The sequence below is a fragment of the Delphinus delphis genome, chromosome 10 (assembly GCF_949987515.2).
Source record: "Delphinus delphis chromosome 10, mDelDel1.2, whole genome shotgun sequence".
Lineage (NCBI taxonomy): Eukaryota > Metazoa > Chordata > Mammalia > Artiodactyla > Delphinidae > Delphinus > Delphinus delphis.
Genome location: NC_082692.2, coordinates 103,664,584 through 103,681,441, shown reverse-complemented (window position 1 = coordinate 103,681,441; position 16,858 = coordinate 103,664,584). Strand labels below are relative to the sequence as shown.

Sequence of the window (16,858 nt, the reverse complement as noted above, 5' to 3'; positions counted from 1 at the left end):
GCCCGCCGGGGCTGAAACCGCAGCCGAACCCCACGAGCCCCACCTCCCTGCTGACTCTTCCCCCAGCTGACCCCACCCCTCCTGGTTCCACCCCCTTCTGACCCCACCCTGACTGGCTCCACCCCTCCTGGTTCCACCCTCCTGGCTCCACCCCAGCTGACCCCACCCCTCCTGGATCCACCCCCTGCTGACCCCACCCCTGACTGGCTCCACCCCTCCTGGTTCCACCCTCCTGGCCCCACCCCTGCTGACCCCACCCCTCCTGGCTCCACCCCTGACTGGCTCCTCCCCCAGGCTCCACCCTTCCTGGCTCCACCCCTTGCTGCCTCCTCCCCCCAGCGCCTCCTTCCTGGAAGCCCCGGTCCGTGCCGGCTCCTCAGGTCCCCCTACCCTTCAGGACCCTGCAGGCAGCCCCTAAGCTAGCGCCTATGGGTCGGGTCGTCAGCCAGCCAGCCCGGCGCCGGGACCAGACTCAGTGCTGAATAAGCAACGGCCTCTTGCAGAAGCGCCTCAGGCTCCCCTCCACCAGCACCTGCTCAGCACTCACACGTGCTGGAAGCTGCCCCCAGTGTTTTGCAAATGTCACCCCAGTCTGTTCCCAGCATACCCACAGGCCAGGGAGCCCATGACCCCGTGTGACAGAGGAAGAGACAGAGGCCCAGAGAGGTTAAGGGTCTTGCCCGAGGCCACACAGCTGCCCCAGGAGAACTGGGCAGAGGCCAGAGCCTCCCAGTCCAAAGTTCCTGCAGGCCATGTGTACCCCCATCCCTCCCCCGAGCAGCCCTGGGACCTGCATCACCTTTCCTGGACCAGGGCTTTGAAGGCAGCAGGGTCGGAGGCCATGAGGCTCTGGGCCTCTGCGAAGCCCAGCTGCACGGGGTAGTAGCCACCGTTGAACGGGTTGTGGCAGGACGTCTGGTCTGACCCCAGGTCCACCAAAAGCTCCCCCGTCGTGTCCAGTTCACGGACCAGGCGCTCCCTGGGGAGACTCAGGTGGTCAGGGCAGGGCAGGCAGTGCCGGGGCCCGAGCTCAGGGTCCAGCCAGGGGGGCACGCAGCGTTTCCCAGCCCACACGCCCAGTCGTCAGGCATGGAGGCTCATCCTGCTTTCCCTCTGGAAAGATCCCTGGCGGGAGGGCTGCCCGGCTGGGCAAAGGCTGCTGTGAGCTCGGCCAGGATCCGGGCCATGAAGGTTGGGAGCAGAGCCTCAAGCTGACACTGGAACCCTTGTGTCCCGGGAGCACCTGGCCCGGGACCTCGGCTGGGGGGGCTCACCCGGTGTCCACTTACCAAAGATCCACCACGTTGCCATGGTAACCAAGGCTGAGGGCCTCCTTCCTCTTCCTCGCTTCCCTGGAAGGGGCAAGGGCAGGACAGATGGCCCCACCGCACCTGCCCACGGCTACCCACCCCCAACACACAGGCCCCAAGCTGGTGGGGATGCAGAAGGCCCAGGAGGCACCCAAAGCACCACGTGTGAGCGTAGGCCTGAGATGCAGGGACCCATGAGGTGTGTCTTTTGAGGACCCAGGCCTGAGGGGAACAGCAGACTTGAATGCCCTCGGGAGGACTCGCTGGCAAAGGTGACCACCCCTCCCCCCACAAGGTGTAGAATTCGATCAGTAGAATTAGGGCTGCTGCTGCGAGGACTCTAAAAGGGATCTTTGTAGAACCCACTCAAGGCGATCCTTAAGTAGCAGATGTCACAAAAGATGGCTCTAAACATTATTTGCAGGACTTCCCTGGTGGCACAGTGGTTAAGAATCCGCCTGCCAATGTGGGTGACAGGGGTTCGAGCCCTGGCCAGGAAGATCCCACATGCCGCGGAGCAGCTAAGCCCGTGCACCACAACTACTGAGCCTGTGCTCTAGAGCCCACAAGCCACAACTACTGAACCCGTGAGCCACAACTACTGAGCCCGTGAGCCACATCTACTGAGACTGTGCTCTCGAGCCCGCGAGCCACAACTACTGAGCCTGCGAGCCACAATTACTAAAGCCTGTGCGCCTAGAGCCCATGCTCCGCAACGAGAAAAGCCACTGCGATGAGAAGCCCACGCACCGCAACGAAGAGTAGCCCCCGCTCGCTGCAACTAGAGAAAGCCCACGCACAGCAACAAAGGGCCGATGCAGCCAAAATAATAATAAATAAATAAACAAACGTTATTTGGAAAAATAAAAGGACAAAAAATGAAAGCATATTTGGGGGAAACAGATTTGAATACATGAAAACCTCACAGACATGGGAGGGTCCCATCTCTGCATCTCCGCAGCTCAGGGAGCAGAAACGGGACCAGACGGCTGCTTCAGGCATTTGTTACACTGATGTGGACTGTGTGTGTGTGCATGCGTGTGGCTGCAGTATTAAGGACCCAAACTGTGTGTGACGAGAGGGAGCCGGCATATGGAAGAGGGATATTTAGAGACGACAGAAATGTCACAGTGCTTGAAAGTGTGTGTGAGCATGCGAGTGTGTACGCGCGGGTGTGCGAGTGGGCACGTGTGCTCCAGGTGCACCCACAGGATTGGGGCCAGATCAGGTGAGACCCTTCATGCCACACTAGGAGGTTGGAACTTCTCCTGTGATTAATGGAGAGTTTTCTGCCAGTTTTCAAAGATCTATATCCAGAAAGTACCCAGTCTTGGTAATGGGAATATTTCTCACACTCTGTGTGTCTTTGAACATTTTTACATAAGCCCCCGGGAGACCTTGGGCGAGTCTAATTGCAGCGGGTGGAGCCCCCTGTGCAGAGGCGAACTCCCCACATGGGGCTCAGTTCTGCAGAGCAAATTCGTTGAGAGGATGCTTCAAAAAGGGCACCTGATCAGCGGCCCCCAGGGCAGCCCTGCCCCGCCCCACTGAGATAGCTGAGGAGACAGCATGCAGCGGGGAGGGGCCCAGCGCCACAGGACCAGCCGTGGCCCCCTTGGGGAGGAGGACGGGCCTTGCAGAACCTGACGGGATCCTGTTGAGGGAAGCTCCACCTCCCAGGGGTTGAGCAGGTCCAAGCAGCACCTACTGTGTGCCAGGCTCTGGGCTGGGCACTGAGGCACCATGGGGAGAAACGCAAGACATGCTCTTTGCAAAACTGTGGCCGAGCGCTGGGGTCACCGAGAAAACTACTGAAGTCTGTTAGACCACAGGTATGGGCACCACGGATGCACACGGGCTTCCCCCACGCTCGCGGAAGGGACCAGCGAGAAGCAGAAATTTAGAAGGTCCCAGCCCGGTCTCCCCCCGAGCCGGACACTGTACCTGAGTCTTTCAATGCAGCGGTCCAAGCTGTCGGTCACTTCCATCAGCCAGCCTTGCTTGTGGCGTTTCATGAGGGCCGCCCCATCCACCTGGGACCACGAGGCACGGGTGTAGATCACCCCCTTTCCCAACAGAGCCAGGCAGACCCTACAAGCTGCTGTCAGTACTGACTCCCCCTCCTGCCTCGCATCAGCAAACCTGGATTTCGCTTAGGGTGACGCTATGCTCGGCCCCAGGGGATGAACCACATCCTACCTAATCACAACTGCCCTCCCACCGCTTCCAGCCTCCCTGGCGGATGAGAACGCCCGTTTGATCCCATACTGACTGCTGAAGTAAAAGAAGCAGTTTCTAAGGCGTTATTTTCCTGCTAAAATGGAGTCAGCCACAGCTGGCACTTCCCCTGTGCCCTGCCTTGGATGTAGATGTGATGGCTGGGGCTGGGCAGCCACTGTGTGTGCACAAGGAAGCCCAAGAGAAGCTGGAGATGTTGACCCTGACGTGGAGCTGCTGAGCCAACGCCAGCCCTGCTGGCTATGTGAGAAAAGTAAAACCCTCTGTGTCAGCTGCTCTCGTCGGGTTTTCCATCACCTGCAGCCAGGTGGGCTCCTAACAAGTACACCTGTGCGTGTCACAGGCTTACTGTCAGCCAAGTGCGGATCCCACGGGCGCGTGCCCCCATGCTTTCCTCCCGGCTGCCCCTTCTCTTCCGCTCCCTGCCCCTCTTCCTGCCGGAGGAACTCAGAGCCAGAGGGAAGGTTCCTGCGCTCTCCCCGGCTCTCCCCCACCGACCGACCGACCGCTCTGTCCAATATGGGGGAGCCTGGCTCACTTATTCACAGGCTGTACTCCAGGGCCCCAGGGCAAGGGAAGCCAGGCCTCAGGGGGGCAGTTTCACGGCAGAGTGTAGGCAGGCACTGGCCCTGGCAGGTGACGGGCACTTGGAAGGCAGGGGCGTTCGCTGCCCTGGGGACCCAGGCTGGGAGGCTTGGGGGGTGAGGGCGAGAAAAGAGGGGGCAGGCGGGGGTGGGGGGCTCTGGAGGGGGGGCAGGGAGGCGCTCCCGCCAGCTCACCTCTGCAATCACGCCGACGCAGCCCACGATGACGGCGGCTTTGGCCTGAGCCCCACTCATTCCGCCGAGCCCGGAGGTGACAAAGACCTTCCCGGCCAGGTCCTGGACGCCCAGGTACCGCCGCCCAGCATTCAGCACGGTGAGCTGCAGGGCGAGGACTCGGGTTCACGATCTACGCCAGCTTGTCCACCCCCAGGCCCGTGGGCGGGCGTGGCCCGTCTCTCACCACTGTGCCGTGGACGATGCCCTGGGGACCAATGTAGCAGTAACTGCCCGCTGTCATCTGGCCGTACCTGCCCAGAGGGGGAAGCGGGGTGAGCCGGTGCCTGGCGCCCCACTTCACAGGGCCTGAAACGCAGTCATCACCCCAAGTGCAGCACTACCTTCTCCTTCAGAGACAAAAGAAAGCTATAGAAAAGGCCACAGCCCCCCGTTTCTGGTCCCCCTCAGACCTTTCACAGACAGGCTTCATTCTCTTAAAAACTGTAGTCAAATCACCGGGGAACATTTAGCCACGTGGACAAGAGCTGACGTGACCCGGCACCTCCAGGTGAGGACGAGTCACCACGCCTTCCTGTGGTGGCCAAACCTGGGGGAGCTGAGCCGCTCCTGCAGGAGGAGACCCGGGGCCGGGGGAACACAGAGCGGAAAGGGCCGCGGCCTCCCGGCAACACCCCGAATCCGGACAGTCTGCGGGATTCTGGTCCCGGGATGTGCAGACGCCCTCACCGGGGCCGGGGAGGGGAGCTCTGCCACCCGTCGGGACACCTGAGACTCGCGTGCGGCACGCAGGGCAGAGGCCAGCAAGCGGCGTTAGTGCTGTGTGGGCGATCATTGCTGTTTACATAAGTGGCCTTGTTCTGTAGGCACTGTTTCTGGGTCTGTGTTTCCCCCACACACAAGGCCTGTACGGGCCTTTCCACGTCAGCACCCGCAGACCTTCCGTGGCTCCACAGTCAACCCCATCAGAGGGCACAGGATGTCCCCTCTCCCTGTCGGTCAGCCGGGTGGCTCGGCTGGGCCACAGGACAAGGCCGCGGTAAGCGACCTCCCTGGCCCTGCCGTGCCCTCCAGGGTAGAATCCAGGAACGGGGTGCCAGAGCACTGTGCAAACATTTAAAATACTAAGAGACAGCGTCACACTCCAGAGTGACTCACCAGCAGGGCACCGGCACTCCTGTTTGCATCCTATGACGCTTATCCAACAGTTGAGTTTTTGGCAATGTGATGGGAAATTTTGCTGTTGCCTTAGAATTACTCTTCCCTGAGGACCACTGAGGTCAGGAGACCCTCGAGGCTGCTGTCCCCCAGCCACTTTCTGGACCTTCTCTCCTCTGGGTCAGGGTGGATCCTGATTCTCGCAGATCTGAACGCCAAGCCTGTCCCATAACTGGGACAAAGCACTGGACCATGTAGAACCTCTGCTTCCTCCTCCAAAAAATGGGGAGTCATGACCTGTGCCTTGCGTGTTTGTGTGACTATGACAGGATGTAAGAGAATCGTGCTGATACGATAGACGTCTACCAGGGAGGCGGGTGAAAGCATCAGACCCCGCCGCAGGGCGTGCTCCCTGGTGGCCGCCACCCATGGCGCCTTTACAGGTAGGATCCGAGCTCCCAGGTGGCCCAGGGACACGCGGCAGGGCTGGGAAGCGATTCGGAGGCCTTCTGATTCCATCCCTCGTCGCACCTGATCCACTGCTGCTGCTCCTGCAGTTCACTCTTGGGGGTAAAATCATGGGGTCAGAGTTGTCTCCATCTGGGGCTTTGACCGCAGTCACTGGATGTGGCCCTCCCGCACCCCAGCCTTGCCGTACAGACCTTGACACCCCAGCCTGTGGCTGCCTGTTCCCCCACGTACCCCCACCACGGAGGGGACCAGTTCCACTTTTGTCAGCCTGCTGGTGAAAAGGTTTGCCCTGGTCAGCGGTTCTCAGATTCCTTATCCAGGCAACCCCTTCCCACCTCTGTGGTGATTTGCATCTTCTCTTTGGTCAACTGCTCGCGGCGCCTGGGGTCAGCACTCAGGGGCAGCCAGACCAGGTCTGACTCTGCAGCTCTGCCCCTTTAAACTTCTCTCCTGAGCCCGCAGGACAGCAGCACAGGGGCTGGTCCATGGCCACACGCAGGACCCGACCAGACACCGACCGTCCCTCTGCTCCCACTGGTACAGAAGAGGTCGTCAGGCCTCATAACAAATAATAGTAACAGCAACTTATTATATAATAACAGTAACTACTTATGACGAAGGACAAAGGTAATTGGGTTTCTGAGCCTCAGTTTCTTCCTCCACAAAATGGGTTAATAAGGGCCCCTAGCTCGGAGGCTTCTGTAAATCCTAGAACAAGTGGCGGCGACCATGATTACAATCATTCATAGGCTCTCAGCCTGAGGCCCAGCGGGGTGGTTAGGACACCAGCGCCCCGCTCCCAGAGACCCACAAGCACGTGCAGATCAGGGCTGTCCTGTCGCATTCCTTACATCCCCAGAACACTGGGAACAACCCAAACCAGGTGGCAAGTGAGCTGAATAAATAACAGCGCAACTGAGCACTGCCGGTGAAACCCAGCAAGTCAGCCGGAATCCCGAGGAGGGGCCAGGTGCGGAGGGCGTGGCCCCTGGCTGTCGGGTCACCCCCGCCGAGCGCCCGCACACACACGGGATGTCGGGCAGGACACAGGAGACGCTGTGAATTGGGGCGTCCGGGCGGGAGGAGGTTCCCTTTTCGCTGTGGCTCCTTCTACAACGTCTGGGGGAACACCTCCCATTGGAGCGTTAATGTGACAGCGTGCTCAGGGGCTGCACAGACACACGTGTCCTCAGAGCTCACAGAACGGAGCACGTGACGTGTGCGTTTGCGCATTCGTGACATGTAAATTTCACTTCAAGACCAAGAAAACTGCGGGGACTTCCCTGGCGGTCCAGTGGCTAAGACTCCATGCTCCCGATGCAGGGGTCCCAGTTGGATCCCTGGTCAGGGAACTAGATCCCACACGCATGCCGCAACTAAGAAGCCCGCATGCTGCCACTAAGAAAGTCTGCATGCTGCAACTAAAGGTCCCACATGCTGCAACTAAGACCCAACGCAGCCAAATAAATAAATAAACATTAAAAAAAGAAAAAAAATGATGGACAAATACTGAAATCCAGGCAACAATATTTGCAGCTTACTCTGAGACGCATCAAAAAAATGATCGTGGATATAGGGATGCGTAGACAGACAGATAGGCGCTCACGTGAGTTTAGTAGCATATTAATCCCAGAATCTTGGTGTTCCCTATTAATCCTGTCAATTTTCTGTATGTTTGAAACCGATAGTAAATTGTTGCAAAAGTAGGATTCAAACGGTAGGTTCACTTGCTCACACCTGTATGAAAACTGTAGGCATAGCTATGAAAACTAGCAGAAAATACATAAATGCGAAACCGTGCTGTAGAGCTTTGACTGCGAGGGCTTTGCAAAGTTGTAGTTACTGTTGCTGCGTTGCTTCCTAATAAAGCCTGGCGAAGGCCGTAACGTAAGCTGAAACAGTACTTACATGGTAACCCCCATGGCAAAGAGCTTCTCGTACTCCATCCTGGAGGAGTAGTTGGGAATGACCTGCACAAGAGGGCTGGGCTGAGGGCTGGGGGCAGCGCCGTGCCCTTGGGGACGATGGCTCGGCGGGTGTGCGGGCACCTGGCCCTCCCTTCTGCCCTGGGACCCACCATCCCGTTGGTGATGACCAGCCTCGGGGCCCCGGGGCTGCTGGGGAAGAGGCCCAGGGGGTGTCCACTATACATGACCAGCGTCTGCTCCTCTGTCATCTGGGACAAGTAGGACATGGTCAGCCAGAACTGCGGGGAGAGCGAAACACGGGGGCTCTGTGAGCGGGGGCCCTGCACCAGCCCCAAGCCCCCCCCCCCACCCAGGCCCTAGCCGTCCTGCCCGGAGCCCTCTACCCTCCAGTGGCTCTCCCTCAGGACCTCCGACGTCCCCAAGTAGCCTCCAGGGCTGGGATCTCAGGCATCGGGGAGGCAGAGCCCGAGTCCTGAGCCTGGTCTATAACGTGCTTCCAGGCCAGAGGACGTGGGGGAAGAAAGGCCTGGGGTCAGGGCGGGGCCAGGCCACACAGTCCAGCGTACCTGAGCCCAGTTGCTGAACACCTGCCCGTTTCCTCCGTAGGTCACGAGCTCCTGGGGAAACTGGGGAGGACACGATGCTGTCTGAGATGGGGGCCTGGAAGGGAGGCCCCTGCCTGCGCCGGGCTCAGGGGCCAGGTGGCCGATGGCCCCCGAAGGACGAGTGGGGGGCAGGGGAGGAGCCAGAAGGGGCAAGGCCCGGGGACAGTGGCCCACCCGTGACCGGGTAAGTGCTCAGCCTGGGGTGAGCGTCAGAGCTGGGTCTGAGGAAGCTTCCGCCACCACCTGGAGCGGTCACATCCTAGGACCCTTTCACCCTCCAGTAAAATACTCAGGGACCCCCGAAGCCTAACCTTCCTTGAATACGGGTGTCAGAGGTACGGACTGGCGCTCGAGGACGCCGGGAAGGGCACGCGTAGCCACTGAGCACTTGAGCCACAGCCCGTCTGACAAGCTCTAGGGGTAAAATACACCCCTGGTTTCAAAGACTCAGTAGGAGAAAAACACTACAGAATATTTACATTGATGGTCACATGTTAAATGATAATATTTTGCATATACTGGGACAAACTACAGTATTAAATCTGTTTCTTTTCAGTCTGCATGTGGCTATCAGAAAATGTAAAATTACACGTGTGTCTGTGGTACCGACGCTGGTGTCGTGGTGCTGATGCTGCACCGTAGTTGCCGACGATGCAGCTGCTGGGGGCGCCCTGGAGAAGGGGATGATGTCCCCTCTGCACGGTCTTCGCGATTTCCCTCAAATCTATCATTATTTCTGAATAAAAAGCCTGAGAGCATTTCATGCGCTTCTCCCATTCCGTTTCCACTGCTGGTCCCTGGCCCCCGTCTCCTGGCCCTTACCTGGGCCACGGCAGGGTCCAGGTTGTTCATGATCATGTGCATGATAGCTGCAGCCGCTCTCGTCCGGCAGGGGTACTGCTCCACTGGGTAGGCCCTGCAAAGGGGGCGCAGCTGCCAGGCCTGACGATGGGCGGGCACAGGCTTCCTTCCTGCTAAAGCTTGGGCCCAGCCTGGGCTGGGCGCAGAGGGGACAGCAAGCCCTGGCATCCCGCAGAAGGCGCCTTGGAACTCCCAGCAGGAGGTGCTTCCAAACGCCCTCCTGCTTTGTGCCGGGCCCCGCCCACCCAGGCCGCCCTCCGTCCCCAGTGGGCAGGCTCCGACTGGGATAAAGCAGACTGCAAAGCAAAGCTGAGGCCCCTCCTGCAGGTGGACTCGATTCATCCGTCCTTTCCTTCGGGCCATCAGTGCTCCTGGGCACCCATTCTGCAGTGGGCGCCAGGCCAGCAGCCCCAGACAGGAGCGAGGGCAGGTGGCTCCCGCTTTGCGGGGTCATTCCCGACAGTCTGCGCTTCCGGCATTTCCAAGGACAATGGTGCTCAGAGTGTGATGCCCGGGCGGGGGCAGCATCTCCTGGGGACGGTGAGGAAGGCAGATCCTCCTGCCAGGACCTGGCAGCAGCCCCAAGCCCGGCCCAGGGCAGACGCGTCCATGGGCTTCCTAGTGGGAACAGCCTGGACCTCCCCCTCACTGTGTCCTGACCCCCAGCAGGGTCCCTCCAGGGAGCCTCCCACTCTGGGCCCCTGTGAATCTGTGGCCCAGCACTCACTTCATTTCAATGTCGGGGCAGAAGCGGTACATGTAGATGTGCCCATACAGTCGCAGCTCCTGGGCGAACTCGGGGGCCAGCAGCTCCTGGGTGTCCGGGGGGAAGTACCGAAGGGCATTCCTCAGCGCCAGCTGGGGGTGGGGGAAGGGGAGAGGGGTGAGGATGGCGGGGGTGTGGGCTCCAAGATCTCCCCACCTGGATTTGCCTCTGTTCCACTCAGAAACCCAGGGCCCTGTCCGGAGACTGCCTGGTTCTCACCCCGGGCCAGCCTACCGTGATGCCTCCTGCAGGAAGCCTTCCCTGACTGCCCTTCCTGCTTCCCTCGGCAGCCCTCGAGTCCCTCCCTCTTCTTGCTCACCGGGGGACCAGGCTGCTTGACCCAAGGCAAGGACCAGAGAGGGGCTGCCCCCGAGGCCTGTGGCTACAGCGGCAGGTGCAGACTCAGGGGGAGGGCAGGCTGACAAGCCAGGCCCGGAGGCTCTCTGTGCAAGTGCGGAGCAGCACCCAGCGTGGCCGGTAGCCTCGGGCGGCACACAGCTCTGGGAGGCCCGGGGCAGTGCCTGGAGCCGGTGACAGGCGCCCAAGAGCAGGAAGAAGCGTCTAAGGCTTCTCATCGCACACCGTGGAGAGCAGCGCGACTCCTGCCCCCGTCAGCCTTCTCCAGACGGCCCTCGTGCTCCTGTCCGGCCCCTTCCCTTCCTGCTGCCCCAGCCCCCGTGCCAGCTGCCTCCCTGGGAGCCCCCTCCTCGAAGCCCCAGTCCAGGCGCCCGTGCTTGGGGGCCCGCCTTGACCGTGCGGTCTTGACTCTCAGCACCTCCACGCTTCTCTCCCACAGGCTCTGCGTCTTCGGACGCTTCACCATTGGCTCCTTGCCTCCCATCAGTCTCACTGAGCTCTAGCAGGGCCAGGGTCCCGGCGGACCCTTCACAGCGCTCCCCCTCCCACCACCCAGCAGGAACCTGCGGCTGGGGGCGCGGGGTGACGACCCTGTGTTGGAGCGGACGTCGAGGCCACGCCTTCAACCAGCTGACCCTGGAGAACGAACTGCTTTGGGGGCGTGACGAGGGGCCGGTGTGAACACATTCATTCGACACACATCCACCGAGGGGGAGGCAGTGTGAGCCTCAGAGAAGACGGGTGGGCAGAGGTGACGGGAGAAGAGCCTACGGCCCCGGCCTGGGCCCTGAGGACACCAGCACGTGGGCAGGCAGGGCGCAGGGCCAGCCCGGGAGACAGAGAGCCGGGACCCGGCCAGGAGGACAGCCTGCCCCGTGCGCCCTGAGGTCCGGCACCGCGTGACAAGGGTGTCACTGGGGGCCTGGGGGCACGTGCGGTGGGAGGAGAGAGGAGGGGGAGGGTGGTTCAGGAGGAAGCCGAGGGCAAGAAGGGCAACGAGGGAAACTTCAGCTCAGGAGTGACGGGGACTTGACAGGGTTCGCACAGCGAGTCCCTCTCTAAGGTCCACGTGGAATAAAGCACGTAATCCCTGCTCTCTTGGAAAAATCGAAAGGCGGCTAGAAATACGTCCACAGGCGGTGCTCAGACTCCAGCGGCTTGAGAATCGCGCAGAGGGTCAGGTACATCGGAGGGCTGGGCCCGCCCGCAGTGTCTCTGACTCACAGGTCTCTGACGGGATCCCAGCTACTGCCGCTGGTCCGGGACCCCCGGGGAGGCACGAGCGAGCTGCACGCAGCAGCAGGGCGGGAGGGGAAGAGGCTGGCGTGGGGAGGGCATGCTGCAGCAGGCCAGGGACACGGCTTCAAGGGCAGGCAGGGCTAGGCGTGCGCCAGAGCTCAGGAGGGCTGGGCCCTTCAGGGTCGTGCCCGTCGCCTCGGCCTGGGCCTCTGGGGTCCACGTTACACCTCGACGCAGAGGTTGGGTGGTTTTTTCTATCAGTGTACAGCTTCCAATCAGAGCTTGCCAAGAGAAACTGAACATTTACAGAAAAGTTTCAAAAGCAACGCGTCACACACACACGCTCCACGGGACGCGTGACCTTACTACACGGGCCCTAATACCTCCTACCCAACTGTAGCTTCTTTTATTTCATTTTCTAACGAATACTGGTTCCGACCCCCTAAGCCCCCTTCCCAGCTGCTGGGCTATTGCTCCCTGTGGACAATTTCCATCTCAGGATTTGCTGAATTTCTCTTTCTCCCTGAAATTCAGAAAACTAGCCTGGATATGTCTTCATGTGGACTATTGTACGTTGGGGTTTCTTTTGGTTCTTTCAACGATAAACTGTCTTTGTATCTGAAATTTCACATTTCTACTAGTTCAGCAAAGTTGTCTTCTGTTACACTTTTGCTCAATAGCTTTATCTTCTGTGTCTGAATTTACATAACAGGCCTGCAGTGACTATTCCTTGAGTGAAAAAATTTAAAAAGCAGCAGCTCTGCTGGCCTAGATTCAATACCCCAAGCTCTGAATGGGGGCAGTTCTCGGGGTCAGGACGAGAAAATGCAACTCGGACAGGCGTGTGACCTGCCCCCCGGGGGGATGAGGGCAGCCTCAGCAGAGGAGGCCCCATGAGGACAGGCCAGGTGGAGAGGCGGGACGGTTTCCCAATGAGCTCGGAAAGGCAGGCACAGCTGCCTCCCGGGCCCTGCTAAGCACCGGCCGGACCAGCCCGGGAGGCCGCCCGTCTGTTTCTGCATCTCTCGGGGCGCCAGCTTGGCCGTGTTGCTGGAAGGACTAATGAGATAACACGCACGGCCCAGCACACAGTGCAGCGCCGCGCCCTCCTGTTCCTGTAAAGACACCCAAGCCAGAGCCGGGGGCATTTCTTGCTTCTCCCCCTCCCCAGCTTTGCAGCTTCCTTGTTAAAAAGTCTTCAGTTTACTTCAAATGCTGCCAGGAAGGGCCCGTGGGGGCCATACTTGGGGATTCACCCCCGGGGTCAGCTGGCGCTCATGCCGCCCTGCTTCCACCTCAGCTCCACGGCAAGTCTGCCCCGGAGGGTCTGCTGTGTAGTATGTGGAATTTCACAGGTGAGATTGTGGCCCGTTAATCATAGAATGCAGTTACCAGTGGGCTCTTACTGGCAAAATCAGAAGCATCTAACGCACATAAACTGGACAGAATTCCAGAGACCTCCATCTCCCCGACCTTGACCTCAAAGGCATAAGAAGCGGACAAGCTCAGTGGCCTGTACCCTTAGGGTCATGGGATTATTTCATAAAAGTCCCGTGTTCAGCCACTGGGCTGGAAAATTCTGGGTGCCTGATGGGATGGGGGACAGAATTATGGCCCCCAACGATGTCCACACCCTATTCCGCGGGAATATGTCACGTTACATGGCGAAAGAGACTTTGCAGATGTGATGACGGAAGGATTTTGAGATGTGAGATGACCCTGCCTCTCCAGGTCAGCCCTAGTAACTACGAGCGTCCTTCTGAGAGGAGAGGGAGGCTCAGAGTAAGGAAGAGGGACTTCAATGTGCTGTGCTGCCAGCTTTGAGGACAGAGGATGGGCCCAGGAGCCCGGGAACGCAGGCGCCTCTGGAGGCTGGAAAATGACGCGGCAGGGCTGGTGCTCCAGGAGGCTCTGAGGGGAGAATCCCTGCCCTGTCTCTTCCAGCCAGCACACCTCACCTCTCTGAACGTCAGCCTCCTGTTCTGTAAAAGGAGCAGATGGCCCCCACCTCACAGGGCTGCTCGCCCGGCACCTGGCACACACGGGCCACTGGGGGGCCAGCTGCCAGGACGACCGTCTGCACACTCATGGCCTCCACGCCGGGCCCCTGTCCACCTGCCCCCCTAGGAGCTCTGCACCAGCCCTCGCTCTCTGTGGGCACATGCCAAGCAGCAACTCACACTCCGGCTCTGAGACCTTCATGGGCTTCTGACACACTGCACACTGGTGGGCATCCAGGCCCCCCAGTAGTCAAGCTGGGCCTGGCTCTTGAGGTCGGCACCCAGCCTGGGCCTACGCGGGGCCTCGTCCAGCCCAGCCTACTTTGCACAGGCCCGTCTCTGCATCTCCACTCACCGCCTCCTTCTGTCCCAGATGCCTCGCCTCTCAGATCTCCAAGTCTGGGAACCTTGCCTCTGGTGCCAAGACCACCTCCTCCAAGAAGCTTTCCTAGGTTTCTCCTGCCCGCTGAACTCTTAGAGGGTGCTGGTTCGGGCGCTTAGCACATGGTCTTGTTCACTCATTCAACAAACAGCTCTGGCATCACTGAAGACCCGGAAGTGAGCCCCACAGAACCCCGCCCTCAAGAAGCTGAGGAGTATGGTCAGCAGTGGGGGGAGGTCTTCAGAAGTGGCAGCTCAGGTCCAGCACAGCCCCTGAGGGTGGGGCACGCTTTGGGGAAATACCGGTAAGAGAAGCTGCACGTGGGGGAGCGGGGATGCCGAGGACATTTCTAACGGGATGTGACGAGACCCTCCCTCTGCACTACAGTCCCACAGGGACTGAAACGCGACAGCCAGACCATCCTCTGCGTTTCAAGAGAAATCCACTTAAAGAAGAACGAAGAGTGGAGCATGTCTTTGTTCATCCAAACCACGAAAAACAACAACAGTTCAAACCATGGGGCAGCTCCAAACGCACCCACAAGGAACAGCCTCAAAAGAAAGCTTCCACTTACGCTTTTAAGAAGGATGGACACACACACCTTGTGCGCACACAGAAAGCGTCTGGAAGGAGACACCAAAAGATTAGGAAACGTTATAATATTTGACTTATCTCTTAAAACTACCTTTAAAAGCTTATGTCAAAATTCAAAGGGACGTTTAAATAAAACAGAAAACCAGCCAGAGGAAAACGTAAAGCCGGCCGCGGAGGAAGCCGTCCCTGGGGCTGGGCCTGTCCAGGAGCAGCTCTCGTGTCCTCTCGCAGGTCCCGGCAGGGAGTGGACGCGTGGGCCCTCCAACACCCACCGCTCCTCCGACCCGGATGGCGTCCTACACTTCAGTCCAGCCGGGACCCTGTGGACCGCAGTCCGCCCAGAGCCCGCCCACAGGCTAAGGGCTCAGCCCCACGACGGCCCGCTTCAGACGCCAATTACACGCCCCACTGTCGCCTGTGCTCCTGACCAACCAGCTAGGAATGGGGAGCCCACGCCCCTCCTCAGGTTTAAAAATTCGCCAGAATGGCTCACAGAACTCAGGGGAACACGTTCGCCGGTTCATTACACAACAAAGGATGTGACGAAGGGTACAGGTGAGCAGCAACCCTCGGCGGGGGCGGGGGAAGGGGCAGGCGCCCGCCGCACCTCCACGTGTTCACAAACCCAGACACTGCCAACCCCGTAGCTGGGGGATCTGGTAGGCGTGGGCATGATGTATCATTAACTCCATTCCCGGCCCCTCACGGTGACATGCGACCACGGCTTGGTCTCTCTGGTGACCAGCCCCGACCAGGAACCCCGGAGTGGCCTCCTACCGCCCAGGGAATTGCAGCAGAACCCGGGTCAAAGACCAAAGAGCAGCAGGAAGGGGGAGGGGCACAGAGCCATACGCCTCTTTCTCCTTGTCCCCCAGGACCAGCAGGCTGCAGGCTCCCCACGCCTCGGACACCCACACCGAAGATTCAGCCCCTTCCACAGCTCAGACTCCCCAGACCGCATGCCACCCCACTCCAAGGGCCCGCGCCCTTCAGCTGCTCCCATCACCGCCCATCAGGGTGTCCCCTGGGATGCGCAGGCGGCAGAGCCCTCTGGGTCCCCACGTCAAAGGTCGAGGCATTGGCACCCAGCAGGAAGGTGACCAGGGTGGAAACTCTAAAGTCCGCCTGATCCCCCGGCAGCCCCTCCAGTTTGCACGCCCTGTGCCCCCCCTCCCACGGCCGCCCCGGGAGGGCGGCAGCCTCTGTCCGGGTGGCGGGACTCCTCTTTTAATCTCTGCGCTTACTTGTACTTGCTACTTTCCCCCAGGGTTCCTGAGGTTGTCAAGCCATCCTCAGTAAAGGAAAACAGGAGAAAGCTCTTTTTCGGCCTCATTCCAGCCGCCTGCGCACACCTGTGTGTCATGGCCAGGAGGGGGGCACCTGGTGGCTCACGCTCCGGAAGCTGGGGCGGGACTTGCAGTCCGGCTCCTGCGCTCACTTCGCCTTCCTGGGCTGGAGGCGGCCACAGGCCCCCGCTTGCTGGCTGGGTGATCGTGAGCCCCAGGGTCCCTCCCCATCAGTAAATGGGGGCCGGACTCCTACCCCCCAGGGCGGCCACTGGGCAAAGAATGAGGGATATCGGGTGTGAAGCAGTCTGGCACACACGGCTCAGAGCAGGACGTGGGCACTGCCCAGCCGCTGCACCCAGAGGGCAAACGGCCCTGCAGGAGGGGGCCCGGCCTCTTACCTGCTCCTCAGCGGGGCTGAGGCCGGGGGTCCTGACCGGGGCGTGGGGCAGCCCGGCCCGGCGTCCCCGGTTCTCTGGGAGAGGCCGCAAGGGCAGGCCGGAGCACAGCGCCTGGAGGCTGGACATGTCTGGCGGACGCGAGGCGCAGGCCCACTCTGCGGGGTCCGCGGAGGGACCGGGCAGTCGAGGTCCGGCTGGGCGGGGTCCTCTGGCCCCAGGCCCACCCCCTCCAGCCCCTCATTGGCCCCCGGGCCTCCGGAAGGAGCCGTGCGCAGGTCGGAGGTCGGAGGGTCACGGCCCCAGGCTGGCGCCCGCAGTGTTGACCTGGGGGCGGTGTCCTGGGACAGGCAGGCTCCGTGCCAGGGACGCCTGGGTGAGGGTTCCTTTGTCCTTTTAGTGGGGTGCTGGCCCTGAGGGGTGTGTCTTCCAGGACACAGCATGGGGAGCGCTCTCGTGTTCGGGTTTGTCTCATGGGGGAGTTAC

General features: G+C 60.4%; 1 protein-coding gene across 5 annotated transcripts in view; it reads right to left on the bottom strand.

The window, feature by feature from the left end:
• Nucleotides 1–16,858, bottom strand: part of UROC1 (urocanate hydratase 1) — a 37,813-nt gene that overhangs the window by 14,882 nt on the left and 6,073 nt on the right. The window contains exons 1-12 of one of the 5 annotated variants that reach the window (XM_060023192.1): nt 15,933–16,036; nt 14,669–14,717; nt 10,078–10,208; nt 9,312–9,405; nt 8,451–8,510; nt 8,034–8,162; nt 7,865–7,926; nt 4,554–4,620; nt 4,328–4,471; nt 3,255–3,343; nt 1,290–1,352; nt 800–979 (exon numbers count right to left, since the gene is read on the bottom strand). In XM_060023192.1, coding sequence (XP_059879175.1) covers nt 800–979; nt 1,290–1,352; nt 3,255–3,343; nt 4,328–4,471; nt 4,554–4,620; nt 7,865–7,926; nt 8,034–8,162; nt 8,451–8,510; nt 9,312–9,405; nt 10,078–10,208; nt 14,669–14,717; nt 15,933–16,021 — 1,157 coding nt within the window. In that variant the 5' untranslated portion in view covers nt 16,022–16,036. Of the gene's footprint in view, nt 1–799; nt 980–1,289; nt 1,353–3,254; nt 3,344–4,327; nt 4,472–4,553; nt 4,621–7,864; nt 7,927–8,033; nt 8,163–8,450; nt 8,511–9,311; nt 9,406–10,077; nt 10,209–14,668; nt 14,718–15,932; nt 16,044–16,375; nt 16,552–16,858 lie in introns of those variants that run through there. The other 4 variants (XM_060023196.1, XM_060023193.1, XM_060023197.1 and 1 more) reach the window with 4 other exon arrangements.